This window comes from Chinchilla lanigera, unplaced genomic scaffold (assembly GCF_000276665.1).
Source record: "Chinchilla lanigera isolate Chin_1 unplaced genomic scaffold, ChiLan1.0 scaffold00059, whole genome shotgun sequence".
NCBI lineage: Eukaryota > Metazoa > Chordata > Mammalia > Rodentia > Chinchillidae > Chinchilla > Chinchilla lanigera.
In genome coordinates, this window is record NW_004955460.1 from 11,356,673 (window position 1) to 11,372,186 (window position 15,514).

Genomic DNA, 15,514 nt, shown 5'->3' on the forward strand with positions numbered 1-15,514 from the left:
CTCAGACTGTGGGCCGGAGCTGCCTGCTGCAAAATATCCATCCTTTCTGTCCCCAGACATGTCCGACATGTCTGATGGAACCATCTCCCGGGCTCGCTGTGGCCTGGCAGCCCCGGGTCACTGGAAATTACAATGAATCTTCAGGCCCAGCAGCTCTGAGGTAGGATGGGGATGTAAAATCCAACTGGTACTTTGTGGGGCTCTGCCTTCCATCACTTACTTGTGCTGTTCTCAAATGCAGCATCTTATGAATGAGAAAAATGGGGGAAGCCTTTCAAACCCAGCTACCCACTGACATTTATTTTTAATGACCCTATCAGTTATTCAATTTCTGGGATGCTAATGGACGTAGGGGCTTTGGAAGACAATCAAAGAAAGTTCCATTCCATTTGGAAGCCCTTGATGTCTTGATTTACGATCGCGGGGTGTGTGGGAATACTCCAAGCTGTCTGTTGCTAATGGGATTCTGCTGCTCGCCACCTCCCTGGTGACCCGTTTCTTCCTGGCTCAGGATGAAAGCGGCGCCCCTCATACGAGCAAGTCCTGGGCTTTAGGGCTGCTTGCTCACCATCCTGTAGCGTTGTGACCGCCTCAGTCTCTGAGCTGAAGTTGCTGTCCCCGATATCATTGGTGGCTTTCAAGCGCAGCTTGTAGGAGGTGAAGGGCCTCAGCCTAAAGAGGAAAGGAGACACATGACTTTGGGGGACCCGGCATCCTGCCTTGCCCGCATGTTCCCAGTGAAGTGTGGCCGTGGGACAGAGACCACCGGGGGGACAAAGGATAGGGGCGTTCCTGGGTCTAACTCAGATTTGTCGCCGATTAAGTGTATGGCACATGCTCTTCCCTTTGCCTTTGCTCTCCCAGACAAGCTTACCACTCTCCAAGCCCAGATGCGTCCTTAAAGCCCAGACGCCCTCACCATAGCATCTCCAAGAATAAGCCAGATTAGAAAATAATGCTGTTGGGGTCACCACAGAGGGACAGAAGACACACACACCCTGAGCCCTTAACCTGTTACTCATTAAAAGCATGATGTATATTTTCTTCTGAGGTAGTCAGGAATTTAACAGCTGCTTTTGTTAAAAAACAGTTAACTTCACTTGGGCCTATAGATGCCCAGTGGGTAAAAAGCAGGGCAAAGCCTGGTGTCTCTGCCTTCATTTTGCATTTGTTTCTTTTCTCACCTGCAAACTTGGAGTCAGACTGCTGCTCAGCTCTGCATGCAGGCAGGTTAATGATTTAAGGAAGGTCGTAGTCCCAAATGTACCTAACCTACCTCACCTCTCTTCAAGACTGAAAACACCAAGATAAGAGATTTGGGAAGGGCACCTCAAGGTCCTAGTCATTGTCCTAGAAGCTGTTGTCCCTTTGGACTCCAGCAGAGCTGAGCCTGCCTCACCAAGCAGGAGCAACCATCTTTTGGGAAGCAGATTGCGCCTCAAGTGACAAGAACTTCTCTGGAATCACCTTGCAGCATAAAAATTGAGGTAATGATCAACCAGCCTCTAGGCCACTCGAGCCATCCTATAAAAGCTGGTCCCTTCCCTTTGCTGATGGGTCACTCTGATCTTCTCCATCCACCCTGTGACCCCTGTTGAAGGAAGGAATACACAGGGATGATGGTGCTGGGCTTTGTAGCACTAGACACGTGAGTCTGTCACATAGTAGGTGCTCTAGAAAAGACTTGTGGTGTCTTTAGCAGTGTGCAGTGCTGGATGTTACTATGGCTAATGACTTGGGGACTGGGGCCACACTGAATGCTCCCTAAGGACACTATTTCTGTACTGTCCACGTGGGTCCAGAGCTCGATGGGCACACGGTGGTGCACTGTAAGTACATGTCAGATGGCTGGGTGAATTGGCCTGGCTCTGAGACAGATGGGGCTGGTGCAAAAGGAAACAGAAGGAGACTGGAGCCCTGCCAGCTCATTCCATCCACAGACACGAGGCAAATCCTCTCAGCAGGAAGCCACAGCAGATCCCTGAGAACAGGTGACCATGACTCAGAGGCCACACAGGCGAGCAGCATTTCACAGGCCAGATGAGACGTGTGACGATGGTGATGGTAGCCCCTGTCCTGGTTACCAGCCTCCCTGGCTCTGCATCAACTCAGTAATATTCTGCACCGGCTCCCCGATCTCCCTCCATCCCCTTCAAGCCCCCCTCAGACTTGGACTATTGTCTGAATTCCTGACCCTGGCACCTCCAGCCCACCCCGCCGTCCCCTGCCATATGCTCTTCTGTGGCAGAGATTTCAGTAACGACTAAAGGAGTAAACAATACCAGGACACTCGCCTTCAACCTTTCCCAGCCCCCTGATTCTGTTCTCATCCTGGACAGCTCAAGCCTGTACTTTGGAGTTGGCCAAGAAGAATTCAGATTCTAGCTCTGCCATTACTAACCTGGGCAAGGCATTTTTTTTTTTTTTAATGGTACAGTCCTGGGGATTGAATCCAGGGATTTTACACTGAGCTATATTTCCAGCCCTTTTAAAAACTTTTATTTTGAGACAAGGCTTTACTAAGCCACTTAGATGAACAAGTTGGGCTCGAACTTGCAATCCTCCTGCCTGTGCCTTCCAGAGTGCTGGATTGCAGATGTGCGCCACCATGTGTGGCCCAGTTCATTTCTACGGGTTTCACTTTATTTATCTATAAAAGTAGAGATAATAGCACCCCAGCACCCATACTTAACAAGGCTGTTGTACAAACAATTATACTGCCCAATCTCGTGGAGTCCATGGGATCTTGTTACACAGGAGGCAATTACTAAATGTTCCTTCTCTCCCTGGTCTTCCTGCAGAATTTCCTGCCCCTGTGCTTTTGTTCCCTCCCAGGAAGTCAGAATACAGGATGCAGCACCCTCCGCTGCCCTGCCCCTGCTCTTTCCACACTGTGCGTGCCTTGCCTTCCGAATTCCAGCTCTTCCAGCTTGGAAACTCAATGGATTTAATACAGTTTTGAGAAGACACCTGCTACCTGACTCTTACCACCCCAAACCCAGGGAACGAAGACGCTCACTGCCCAAACTTGCTTCCCAACCCTTGTGCTCCCGAGTTGGGAGCTGGGCATACTGAGAAAGCAAGTGTGCCCCTGCCTTGGCCTGGAGTCACACCCAGTGTGGCAGGGAATGCGTGTGAGCAGGGGGTGGGCCCCAGCCCACAGTGTCCCTCTCTCACAGTGCCACACAGAGCCTTGTCAGTAAAGGGGGCACCTGTATCATGCATTCATTTTGGTGACAGCATATGTATGAGTCCAACGCACTTTAAAAGCTAACCTCTTTTATTCATTTATCTTAAGGCATTAAGGTGATTAACAGTTCATCATTTGCATCACCAAGAACAAAGAATATGGAACCCATGTGTAATATTCTTGGCCAAATTCACTTGATTTTAAATGCCTATGTTTCTAAAGATTCCAGGGACAAAGAAATATGGACTCTGACTCTTGTTTGCTTCCCTCTGATTCCAAGGGCTGGCAAGGTGGCTTTAGCCGGGTCCCATGCTTCACATGGGGCTCCCCTTCCAGCCTTTCTGCTATGATTGATCCATTGCACCTATTCCTGCCAGGGATCAGGGGAAGAGCAGAGCCCATCAGATGCACAGCCATCCCAGGGCCCCTGTGGTCACTGCTCATCCCAAAGTCAAGTGACCCCCTCTTCCTTGCAGCACTTCCCATGGGAGGTTCTCAGTCTCAACCCACACTCTCCCTCTGGCCTGGGCCCTCGGTCAGCAGACACACACACACACAGTCCCTGGATTTGAACAGCTACACACACCATGCTTTTTGGCTACTTGTAGATGTCACCTGAGTGGTAAAGGTAAAAGCTGCCGGGATTATTAGGCAGGAAGAGAGGTTATACCACTGCAGGGTACAAAATATTGCTTCCTCAGGATTCTGCCTGTGACATGTTCCTATTGACAGGCAGAGGAGGCATCTGTCCTAGTTCTGGCCCATTAGGAAATTGACAACGGCCTCCTTGCCACCAAATTAAACTATTTGTCCTGAAACAAGGACCTCTCTTTTACAACACCAAGTCCCAAGTGCATGATTAGTCTCTATGATCTCAGAAGGCTCCAGACAAAGTGGCTGGGTCTCTCTTTCTTTCTGAAGGTAACAAAAAGGAGTGAAATCATTTACTCCGTGGGCACATTGCTAATTCAGCTCAGCACCCAGTGCAGTCCGGCCTGGCTTATTAGGGAAGGTGGGGCCTACCTGGCCATGGTCAGCAGACCTCCAGGGTCAACCCAGGAGCATCCTGGGACTCCAGGTGGGTGGCACTTGCCGCCAGGACTACTCCCTGCTGGAGGGCTGGGGACAACACCTGGGCTCCATGGCTATTCCTCAAAGGGTCAGCTGGATGCTGGCGGGAACTCAGAGGACAGTCTGACATTTTGGATGGCCCTACTTATTGCTGCCCATTTGCTGGAGTCATGGTGAGGTCAGTCTGGGACTGAGGGGTGGAAGATACTGCTGATCCTTCCCCTAGCCCTGGCTCTCAGGTGAGGAGCTGAGGCTTGGCAGGCGATAGTGATAGGTTTTTTAAAGGCCATGTAGCTACTGAGATGGCTGAGAGCTGAGAGCTTCTATTGGGCTGCAAATGCCCTGACTTTTCCCTACACCATGGCCCCTTGTAACTCAGCTTCCAGAGATGCTTGGTATCCTTCAAGGCTCAAAAACTGAGGCCCAAAGAATGTCAGAGCCACAGAAGGTTAAGGGACTATTTCATCCACTTGGAAAAACTGAGCATGTCATTTATGTAAGATATCTCTGCCTCAAACTCCTCCTCTGTAAAATGGGAATGCTATAATTCTGGGTTGCATTTCCACAGGGCTATTAAGGATGCCACGGAGCAACCTCTGGGAAGGTTTTGCAAGTGACAGAAGGTTTTAATACAGTGGCCCCTTGCTCATGGTCTTGCTCTGCTTGGTGTTAGAAAATATCCAGTGAAAGTTCTAGCAATAAATGATTCAGAAGTTTTCAACATTTATACGGCACACTGTATTGTTATAATTGTTCTATTTTGCTATTAGTTATTGCTTTTTGGTTTATAAAGTAGACCCTCTCTTGGGCCTATGTGTCTGGGAAAGCACAGTATGCAGAGGACTCTGTACTATCTGTGGTTTCAGGCTCCTGTGGAGCATCCTGGAATATCTGTCTGCACCATGGACAAGGGGGACCCCTATACAGCGATAAGGTGATGACAGTGACGGTGATGATGATGTCAATGACAGCAATGTAGTTCTGACCAAAAGCTTTAACCATCTGGAAGCCACCTGAACACACCAGAAATACCTCCGTGGTGACTATGAAAGGGGACGCTGCTCTTCACTGGCACGTGCTGGTGAAGGCTCAGTTCCCGGAGCCCTGCCCACATTCTGCAGGGTGCCTGTTCTAACCTGAGTGCCTGGGTGGCTCCTGAGTGAGATCAGAGGCTGAGACCTTTTCTGGGACTGAAAAAGTCTGCTTGAGTGGGGCCACTGGCTTATCCTGTCCCAGCTTGTTTTCTCCATTCTGAAGGGGGCTGTGGCAAGGCCCTGCGGAGCCCATGAGCCCATGCAAGCAGAATGGTCAGTGCTGCGCTCCTGCTGAATTGGTGAACACAGCCTGAATGGAGAGTGTGTGTGTGTGAGAGAGAGAGAGATAGAGAGAGAGAGAACTCTGGCCTTGTGGCCCGGGCTCTCGCAGTCCTTCACCCATCACCGATCCAGGTCAGTACTTAGGTGGGGTGTGCTTGTCCTCTGTTGCACTGGGAGAGAATATAAAAAGAAGTGCTCTTCTCTAGCCTTTCCCCAGTATCCATCCCTTCCCCTCTGCTCTACCCATGTCTGGCATCAGCTTGGAGGGACTGGGACACTGAGCCCCTTAGACTAGGCTCAGCCCTTCTTCCATGCCTTGTCAGTCCTGGGGCCCATGTGTGCAAACCCGCCGCGCAGTGCATGCCTGCGAGGCCACCTGGGAGAGACGGGGGTCCCCCGTATGGAGAGTGCTGCTAGGGATAGGGGTGGTTTGGTGGGTGCTGACACCGACACTGACTCCTGCTGCTGTGTGGCAGAGCCCATCCCTCAGTACCTCTCCACGGCGCAGGCTGTGGCCTCGTGGCTGACGGATGAGGAGTAGGTCTGCCACTCGCCCCCAGGCAGCTCTCGCACCTGCACAGTGAAGTACCGGATGGGGGAGGCCCCGTCACTGCCCGGGACCCACTGGAGCCGGAGGCTGCGCGCAGTCACTTCCGCCTGGGGCACCTGGAGCTCTCTGGGGGGTGCTGGCCGCTCTGTAACCAAAGAGGGCAGATAGACAGGTGTGAGAGGGAGACTGCTTTCTGTGTGACCAGCTGTCCCTGTGACCATGGGCTGAACAGGGGTCACATCCTGAAAGGTGATGTCTCAGGTCAGACAGGGGAGCTGCCTCCCAGCTGACCTTGGCTGTGCTGGCTTGGACCTCTCTGGAGAACTTGCAGGCTCCTGCAGCAGAGGCAGTACCCACAGAGGACCCGCCTCCCCTGTCATGGGCTAGGGTCTGAACCACAGCTGGCATCAGGAGCTCAGGGGTCTTCCCAGCACCTCCGCCTCCTCTGCACTCCGTGACTCAGGCTCTGTCCACCATCAGCACCCACCCCTTCCTCCCTGAGGGCCAGCCCGAGTTACAACACGAGAGGCTTCTGCCTCTTCTGAGGGGGCCATGGATACAGGCCCCTCCGGCTGTCCTGCCTGCAGCACTGGGGCTGGGCTTCATGGTGCAAGATGCACAAGACCAGCCTTGGTCTCGAGTTGGTATCACCGACCTGCCACTATGCCCCTGCGCCCCATTGATTTCAATAAACTCCACAGAGGGAGGAATAATTGTTTAATTGTTTATCATGAAGATTATTGATTCTGATTAAAATGTGTGGGGTGTAATAAAGCAGCGATTGATCGTGGGCCTTGCAGTGACAGGTCTGAGAAGTGCTTCGATCTACCCTAATCAGCAGTCTTTCCTTGGGCACGCACCGTGCCACCCAATTTCTCCTGGAAACTTTCCCCTGCTCCCAAGGCCTCCATCTGGACACACTGCCAACCACATGGTCTCTTCGGCTCCCTGTCCCTGAGCCACAGACAGAGGGTCTCTGGGCCTGCTGGGGAATCTAAACTCCGGGAGAGCAGGTGGCCTGGAGGAGATGCGGTACAGGTTGGGGGGTTCTGGGCTCTGCCTTCAGAGCAGGCAGGTATGGGCTGGCCGTGTTGCTCCACCCACAATGAGGTTCATGTGAGTATTTCCACTTGGAACTGACTTAGATCAAACCTTTTCTTCCCTAGCAGGCCTTGAGGCTGTACAGGCTGATCTTCAACCCAGTGGTCACGCAGGGCCTTTGCGAGGTCTCACCCTAGAGAGCACTGGTTTCCCTACCAGTAAACTCCTGAGCACCTCTATGAGATCCAGAGAAGGATGTGAAGGCAACCATGTCCAACAAGGTGACTAAGATGGTAGGAGCTCAAGGTTGGTCTCCTTCCCTTCTAGATTTAAGGCCATAGTTGCTTTTCAAGTGCTCTGAGTTCAACTCCTCACTCCCTAAAACTGTATTCTAGATCTTATAATAAAAAGTCATTGTGGGAGGCTGAGGCAGGATGATCTCAAGTTCAGGCCAGCCTGGGCAATTTAGTGAAACCCTGCCTCAAAAACTAAAAAGGATTGGATCTCAGAGTGAAGAGGACTTGGTTCAATCCCAGTGCCTCAAAAAAAAAAAATTTAAAAGTGACAAACATGGCAGTAATAGTAGTTCACATTTATTGAGCATTTACATCATTCCAGCTTTGCTCCAAAGAAGTCCTGATGTCAACCTGGACAGCCATTCAGGTGAAGACTGCTGCACACCAGGTTGCAGTTTGGTGCCACAGCACAAGAGTCAGGAGGGAGTTGCCCAAGGCCACACAGCTCCAAGTGCTGTTTCCCCGCAGCCCAATGGGATCCACCTGCCCCCTCCTCTGCCCTGGCCCTGATGTCACCAGCCACAGTTTGAGTTGTGGGAAGGCTCTGGAGCCAGGCCTGAGGCTGTGGGCAGGAGCCCAAGGGCCAGGAGCCACAGCAGACACTGGTGGGTGGAGCTGGCCCTGTGGTCATGGGGGTGGGTCCAAATCTCAGCTCCACAGCAGCGGGAACCGGCAGATCAGTAATCTGTCCGGCTTTTGCTTCTGTGAGACTGACAGGAACAGCCTGTATCCCACAGGCTGCAGTGAGGAAGGACCGAGACACAGCACCCCACACACCTGGTCCCTGTGACAGTCATAGCAGGGCAGCTAAGCAGAAGACCTCTCCTGGGCACCTGTTCCCTGGGCACATGATTTGGAACATCAGAGATCAGGTGTGTGGCTTTGGGAAGCTTCACTCATGCAACCGTGCAACCCTGGCACAGTTACGCAAGGCACACCCACAGGGTGCAACCCTGGCACAGTTCCCTGAGCCATGCATCTCATCGTTAAGCCGGGTAATCTCACCTGTCTGAGAGAGGAGGAAGTGGCCAAAGGCTATGCTATGTAGATGCCACATGATAATGTGGTCAGCTCAGTGTCTTGTTCAGTGGGTCCTTTCTGTGTCTCTGAAGGAAGTCTCTGGCTTCCCAGCCACTGTGTGGACCACAGGGAGCCCAACGTGGCAGCCACATGTGCCATGTCCACCCTCCCTGCCCCTGCCTGCCATCTGTGACATCAGATTTGGGCTGGAGGGCTTACCTCTCTTCTCCGTGGTGATGACTGTGGCCTCGAGCGGCTCCCCCCAGCCCTGCCTTGTCTTGGCGGACAGCCTGAAGACATATGCAGACTCCGGGGCCAGCTCCGTGGCCGTGAACTGTCGCACAGTGGCGCCGACCTCCACAGTGGTGAATGTGTGGGGGCGGCTGCTGGCCAGGCGGTAGGCGATCTGGTACCCTGTGGGTGAGGCCGGGCAGGGAGAGACGGGGAGACCGCTCAGCCAGTCCTCGGGGATCAGGCCCACCTGCAACCCCCTGATGACTTCTGCAGCCGGGCAGTGTGCACTGAAAGGGAAACCATCCTCGGGGTAATGAATGGAGGGGCCTCTTAAACGTAATCCCCCAGGAAACTTGTTTCACTCTTCATCCGTCATGGAGATAAGATGTGAAAACAGTTTCATCTTTCCTGAGGATGCCACAGAGTCCCTGTCTTTGCTCCTGCTGCGGGACTGTGGCAGGTCTTAGCTATGGCTATTCTATTCCCTTGTCTGCCTGTCCTTGAGGTGATGGTGCCCTTCTCTTCCGTCGGGCAGGAGAGTGCAGTGCCAGCCTTCAGCAAGTCCTTTAGCATTTGCCAACCACAACACAGCCTGTTGGGTGGAATGGCCGCGTGGGCCTGGTACCCTTTCTGTAACCCTCCTTCCTGCTGTTGCCCACTGCCCATGATCCTGGGCTTCCTCCTCTTGGTGCACTCCCTCCGGGACCCCCTTTAGTTCTGGGGAGGCTTCGCTTTGAAGAACCCTCCCCCAGTGCCGTTTAATCAGCTAAGAGAGGGCTGGGCCTGCTTTGAGTGACTCAAAGTTCCTTGACTATTAAAGGTTCACGGTTGATCAGACATTATTAATGATCAAACCCCTCCAGCCAGGCAACCCCGAGGCCTGCCTGCCAGCATCTAAAGAGGCCTTGCCTGCTCTCAGACCCAGCCTGGGATGCTCGCACCAGGCTTGTCCTTCTTGGGGCTTCCAGACAGCGTGTGGTCCTGCTGCCGGGCTTCCATGCTGATTAAAACCACAATGGACAGAGTACTGTGGCATCAGAAAAATTAATGACAGCCCAACTGTTCAGTTTAAACAAGGGGCACCCACAGGGGGAAGTCAAGCGAGCAGAACCGACCAGGCCTTGCCAGCAATGCCATCGCTAGCAGCCTATGTGTAGGAGGCCACCTGCAGGGACCAAGTGCCGCCTGGCGCACTGACAGGCTGGCTCACGCACCAGCCCGGGTCTCCCCCAGCCTACTTTGGGTGAGGCACCTCCACTCCCTGTGTTCCTTGTCCTTGCCTGCCCCCTGGCTCCAGGGTGACTGAGCTTCCTGGCATCCTCCCAGCTTCTGTACTGCTGTGTCTCCAACTGTGTAAAGGGCCTCCCCCAGTTGCCCTATGAAGGCTGGGAGCATAATCACACTGAGGTTACACTCAGAGTGTGCCCTGACAGTTAGCCCCGGCCAAGAGGTCACTGTCAGCATCACTACTGTCATCACACAGACTGGGGGAAGACACAGCCACCCTGTCCAGCACAATGCCACCTGGATGCCCAGATGCTTTACCATCTTGGCCATGGCTTAGTCTCATGCATGGGCTTGTCTACCTGCATGGGGACCCAGAGTTGCGGGGGCTTCCTGGAGGTGGCTTAGCTGACCTTAGGCCTCTGGCAAGGGTATCAGGTTCTAAGCCTGGCCCATCCACTCCCACAGAAGCTAGAAATGGCTGGCTAGCCTTTGTCTCAGGCTGCTCTTCCTCCTTCCTGTCCCTAGTGTAGTGACATGGATGGAAATCCGCAGCCCCGTGGCCCATGGAACCCAGGCTTGAGCCGCAGGGATGCCTGAACACCAGCATTCTGAAGACAAGGAAGGTGATGCAGCAGCAGCAGGTGCCACGCCTGAGCATCCTGTGTGTCACAGGATAGAGAGGGCCCTGCTGGGCTCCCACAGTCCCTCCTGCAGTACCAGGAGCCCAGTGGGTAGTGCAGGAGGAGGTAACAATGGGAACCCCAGGCCTCTCTTTCTAGAGAGAAAAACCCATGCACATCTTTTGGCAAAGAGACAGTCCCTCGTGTCCCACAGCCCTCTTGATGAGCAGAGGAACAGTGTCCCTTCTAGAGGGAAGGGCGTGCATTCTAGAGGGCACAAAACTGGGCTGGAGCCCAGGCTTTGCTAATTCCCCACTCTGTGGACAAAGGACCCATGGTTTCCGAACTTCAGTGGGGGTGGGGACAACAGGAAACACTTCAACAGTCCAAAAACTGGTGTGGCCACAGCATGCAGCCTGCAGCATTCTTGGATCTGATGTGATTCTAAAATGGAAATAATAACCAGTGCTTCACGGTCCTGCAGCTGGCAGGTGTCATTTCCCAACTGTCCCTTCACCACGGTATTCTGGTGGCTTCTTTGTTAAGCCCCAAGTAATGTTTTCATGCAGCCTCTATTCTGAGGCTTCTCCTCCTCCTCCCAGACACAGAGGCTGTGAGAGTTCCACAAAAGCCTTAGGCAGCCTCAGGACAGGTCGGTGACCCTGCCAGTGGCCACAAGCAGACATACTCAAGTTCCCAGCCTGGTCTCTGAGGATTGGTGATGCTTAACTTCTGCCACTTGACTATCTAATAGGAGGAAGCCCCCACCCTCATCAGGCATTAAGGGCAAGCATCCCTAAGTGGGGATTCCTCAGGAAGTATATATTTTCCAACAATTTCTGGTTTCCTCGGGGGGCCAGGAGAGCTACCTAATTCTAATTCTATCTGATTCCAGTTTGATGCTTTTAACTGGGAGCAGAAGCTCTGGACATGAAATTAGTATTCAATCTGGGAAAACTCTAGACTTAAACTGCCTCTAAAAAAGGCATTAAAGTGTTGTAGTAAAGTGTTTTATTATTAGTTTTGAATTGTATTACATTTCTATGGCTCAAAATTAGTGCAAAGTAAATAGTGCAAAGCATGCCTCTTCACACCTGAGCTCACACCTCCCAGAGCCCTCTCCTAAGCAAGCACCACTGCTGGTTTCTGGGGCATCTTTCTGGGTATAATCTGAGAATACAGAGGCAGAGTCTTTAGGAAGACATTTTTCTATTCTTTCTTCCCTTTTTTCCTTTGAGACAGGATCTCACTACAAAATTCAGGTTAGCCTTAAAATTATAATCCTCTGCCTCAGCCTCCTGAGTACTGAGTCAGAGTTGTGACCCCTGCACCTGGAGACATCCTCATTCCTCTGTGCATTCTGCAGCGGATCAGGCATCCTGTCCCGCATGTTGCTTTTCCTCCTAGCAGATTTGGTTGCCATGTGCTCGGCTGGTTGTGAGTTTTCTCTCCTGATCTTTTGGTCCTTGGTTCTTCTAGCTCTTGACTCCCTCTGATAGCATCTCACGGTTCTTTGTTGTGAAGGACAATGAAATCAGCATCATCTCCTTCTTCCTACCCATCTCCGATCTTTCCTGTCACCTAATTCTGGATCACTATTTTAATGCTTTTCTTCGCCTACTTTTTGCCTTTGTATATTTAAACAGACTCAGCCGTCTATTATCTGTTTTTAACTCTGAATTCTGTCTGCTGAGACTCACCAGCTGCTGTGAGAGATGCAATTCTCCTATCACCCTAACCATCTCAGTATGTCTACCTCTGGCTTTTACCAGCTGCCCGACTGTCTCTGTGTTGAGTGACTTGAGGGCTCCACTTTGCTGTGCAGCCAGAGGCTGCGGGTACAGAGTGACATCTGCTTCGGAAGAGGTGACAGTGGGCTCACAGCAGAGATCAAGGCTGGGGAGACAACCTGCCTCTGTGCTAGGGCACTGCTGTCCACATGGGGTTGTCGCTTCTACACACAGCTTGGAGTGTGCCTCACAGAGGAGCAGGTGCAGCCGGTGACCTGGGTATGGCCCCGACTCCCACCCGTCCATCTGAGCACAGTCAATCTGTAACGAGCACAAAAGCAGCCCACTGCGGCCCAAAGCTATGGCCACATGCATACTTTGAAACTAAAGCCACTAAAGAAAGATATTTTGCAAAGGCCAATCACACTTTATAACCAAGCCCAAAGACTACATGGGCAGACATAAACATGACTGAGAAGACCATGATCAAACAATATTTTAAAAAACATCAGGAGTGCTGGGTGAGGAGTGCAAGTGAATTCAGACACTTGAACATCATTCCTGGGAACCAAGAGACACAGGCCTCCCTAGAGAAGGGCAAATTAAGTGCATTAAAAACAGAGGATGCCTGGGGCAGGGCTGTGCACCTTCTTCTGTGCATACTGCAAGTCCAGGCGGGATCCCATTGCTGGTTTTGCACAATGAGTAGATTTGTAGTTCAGTAGATTTCTTCCTCACAGTGTGAGAAAGCACAGGTCTACCTTAGACAGCAGGGAAGCGGAACTCACCCAACAGCACCTCCTCCTCAGGCTCCTGACCTGCCCTTGCTGCTTATCCTGAAAGGTACCAGGCACCTCATGCCCATTAACGCACTCTCCCATGGGCACTGCCAGCCAGCCTTACCTCCCTATTTGCTATTTCACATTTTGCAGAGTGGTGTGGAATTGAGACTCCTTAATAACATTCCAAACTGCCTTTCCACCTGAAAATCTGAATTATTGAGGTATTATTTACTTTTAGGATACAGACATGATCACAGATGTACTTTTGTTATTATTTAATCTATATTATTTTACTTCCACCCTGATTTTTATGTTGCTAGAGATACTAATCCAGCAAACTGAAGATTTTACTCAACAGCACTTCTTTGTGAACCACAAAGTTGATGGACCAAGGGGGAACTAGTACCACTTTGCTGAGCCAGATACTCTTTTCTGTCATTGCCTCCACCCCTATTCTCCTGTCTTTCTTAGGATGATCCTGGGCCTTAAGCTACACTGTCATGTGACTATCATGTGACTCTTCTCCACCCCTTCCTTCTCTTAGGCCTATGTCATCTTGCCTTCTCTGGGTGACACCTTGCCACATGTTGTGTGCTGTGTGTGACTCTGTATCTCTCAGAAGCCCCTGGCAGTACTGGAGGGAGTCAGAGACCTCGTCTGTGCTCACCTTGGGCAAGCCCACATGATTGCAGTGTCTTAACCATTGCTGTTTTTTTTTTTTTTTTGGTTTTTCTCCGGTACCAGGAACCGAACTCACGACCTTGCGCTTGCCAGGCAGGCGCTTTTGCCGCTGAGCTAAATCCCCAGCCCCAACCATTGCTGTTAATAAGGAGATGAAGAGCCTCCAGGTTCCGGCACTTTCCATCCAGCAGAGGAGACCTATAGCATTCCACAACAGAAAGCATCTGCCTGCTGTGTGTGAGACAGGCAGGGACTGTGCATCTCCATGAACACAGTGACAGGCCAGGTGGGTCTCCTGGACAGAGCCTGTCCTCCCCAGCGTGCCTTACTGCCACACTTAGCTCCTTCCTGCGCTCAGATGAGTCATCCACAGAGTAGATGACTTGGAGGAATTCTCTCAGCAAGACATTTTGAAGGTGATGGTGAGAGTGAGACAAAGCGCAGAGACAGCGAGCCCCCACTGAGGTGATGGGCTGGGCAGCACAGCTGGAAAGCAGAACATCCAGCACGTGGCAGTTCCCACTGGGAGACACAAATTGGCCAGAAAGTGGCCAAAAAGGCCAGGCTACCCGGAAACCCCTGCAGTGCCTGTGTTGGAAATGGGTCTGCTGAGGAGGCTCGTTGTGGCAGAGGCCAGAGGCAAAACTGCTGAATCTAGAGGTGGTGGAAACAGGCTTACAGGGACCAGGTGTCCATGTGGTGGGGACAGAGCATGAGGTGGGTACAGTGGGATCTTATACTTTGGATCTTATACTTGCATGGGCCTGGCCCGAGGCCCTTTTGCTGAGCTGGCCAGCAGTCAGCCCTGAACTGGCTCACAGAGGCAGCAAGCAAGAGGGTCCAACCTTCCTGTTCAGAGAGGCTGACTGTCCTGCCGCACACACGCTTTCCATCCCACACTGAGACAGCCCAGGTTGGATGGGACAGGGATTTCTGAGGCACTTCTAAAGCTCCCTCTGTGCCTCAGTCCCTTCTCTTGCCCGAGTCTTATCTTTTTAATATCATATAAAACCTATAATCCTGGCACTCTGGGAGTTTGAGGCAGAAGGATTACAAGCTAGGGTTAGGATTACAAGTTAGCAACTTGGTGAGAACCTGTTTCAAAAAATAAAAGGACAGGGGATATAGCTCAGGGTGAAGGTCCTGGGTTAATCCTCAGTATCCATACCCTAAAGAACATATATCATTTATTTCCTTATTATGAAAGTTATCTAAAAAAAGGTAGAAAACAATAAGCATAAGCTACCTATGACCCTGTGGTGGTCCCCAGAGGCATGCTCTGAGGCAGGGTAGTAGGTTTGTTTGGGAGGTGATTATAGGAGGCGGGAGGGGCAGTGAGCCGTGCAGGTAGGAAGCATACAGTGTGTGCGCAGAGCCGTGGCCACTTGAGGCTGGGCACTACTCCCTGGAGATAGTGGCCTCACCTCAGGGAGACAGCCATGGTTTTTATCCACTGGCTCCCAGCAGCATTGGCTCAGAACTACTCAGGGGAGGGGGCTTCCTTAAATATCTGGCCCGGTTCAGAGCCCAGAGGCTGGGAATGGCCCTTACCAGTTGGGGGTAGCAAGTGCTTGGGGTGGAGAGTGGTACGTGAACCTACAATAAGGCCATCTTCCCACTCACAGATCACCACTACTATCTCAGATGTTTTCAAGAGGAATTTTTCTATGTACCTGAATTTTAAGCAAAAAAGAATTTTCCCTCCAAACATGGGCTTTTTACTGTATTTCATATAATATATCAAAGTTATATTTTC

The 15,514-nt window shown here is 51.7% G+C and overlaps 1 protein-coding gene across 1 annotated transcript in view; it reads right to left on the minus strand.

Moving 5' to 3' along the window:
• Positions 1-15,514, minus strand: part of Sdk1 (sidekick cell adhesion molecule 1) — a gene marked incomplete at its 5' end in the record, with an annotated part of 870,484 nt that overhangs the window by 78,537 nt on the left and 776,433 nt on the right. The window contains 3 exon segments of the mRNA XM_005397857.2: positions 569-672; positions 6,071-6,272; positions 8,704-8,898. Coding sequence (XP_005397914.2) covers positions 569-672; positions 6,071-6,272; positions 8,704-8,898 — 501 coding nt within the window.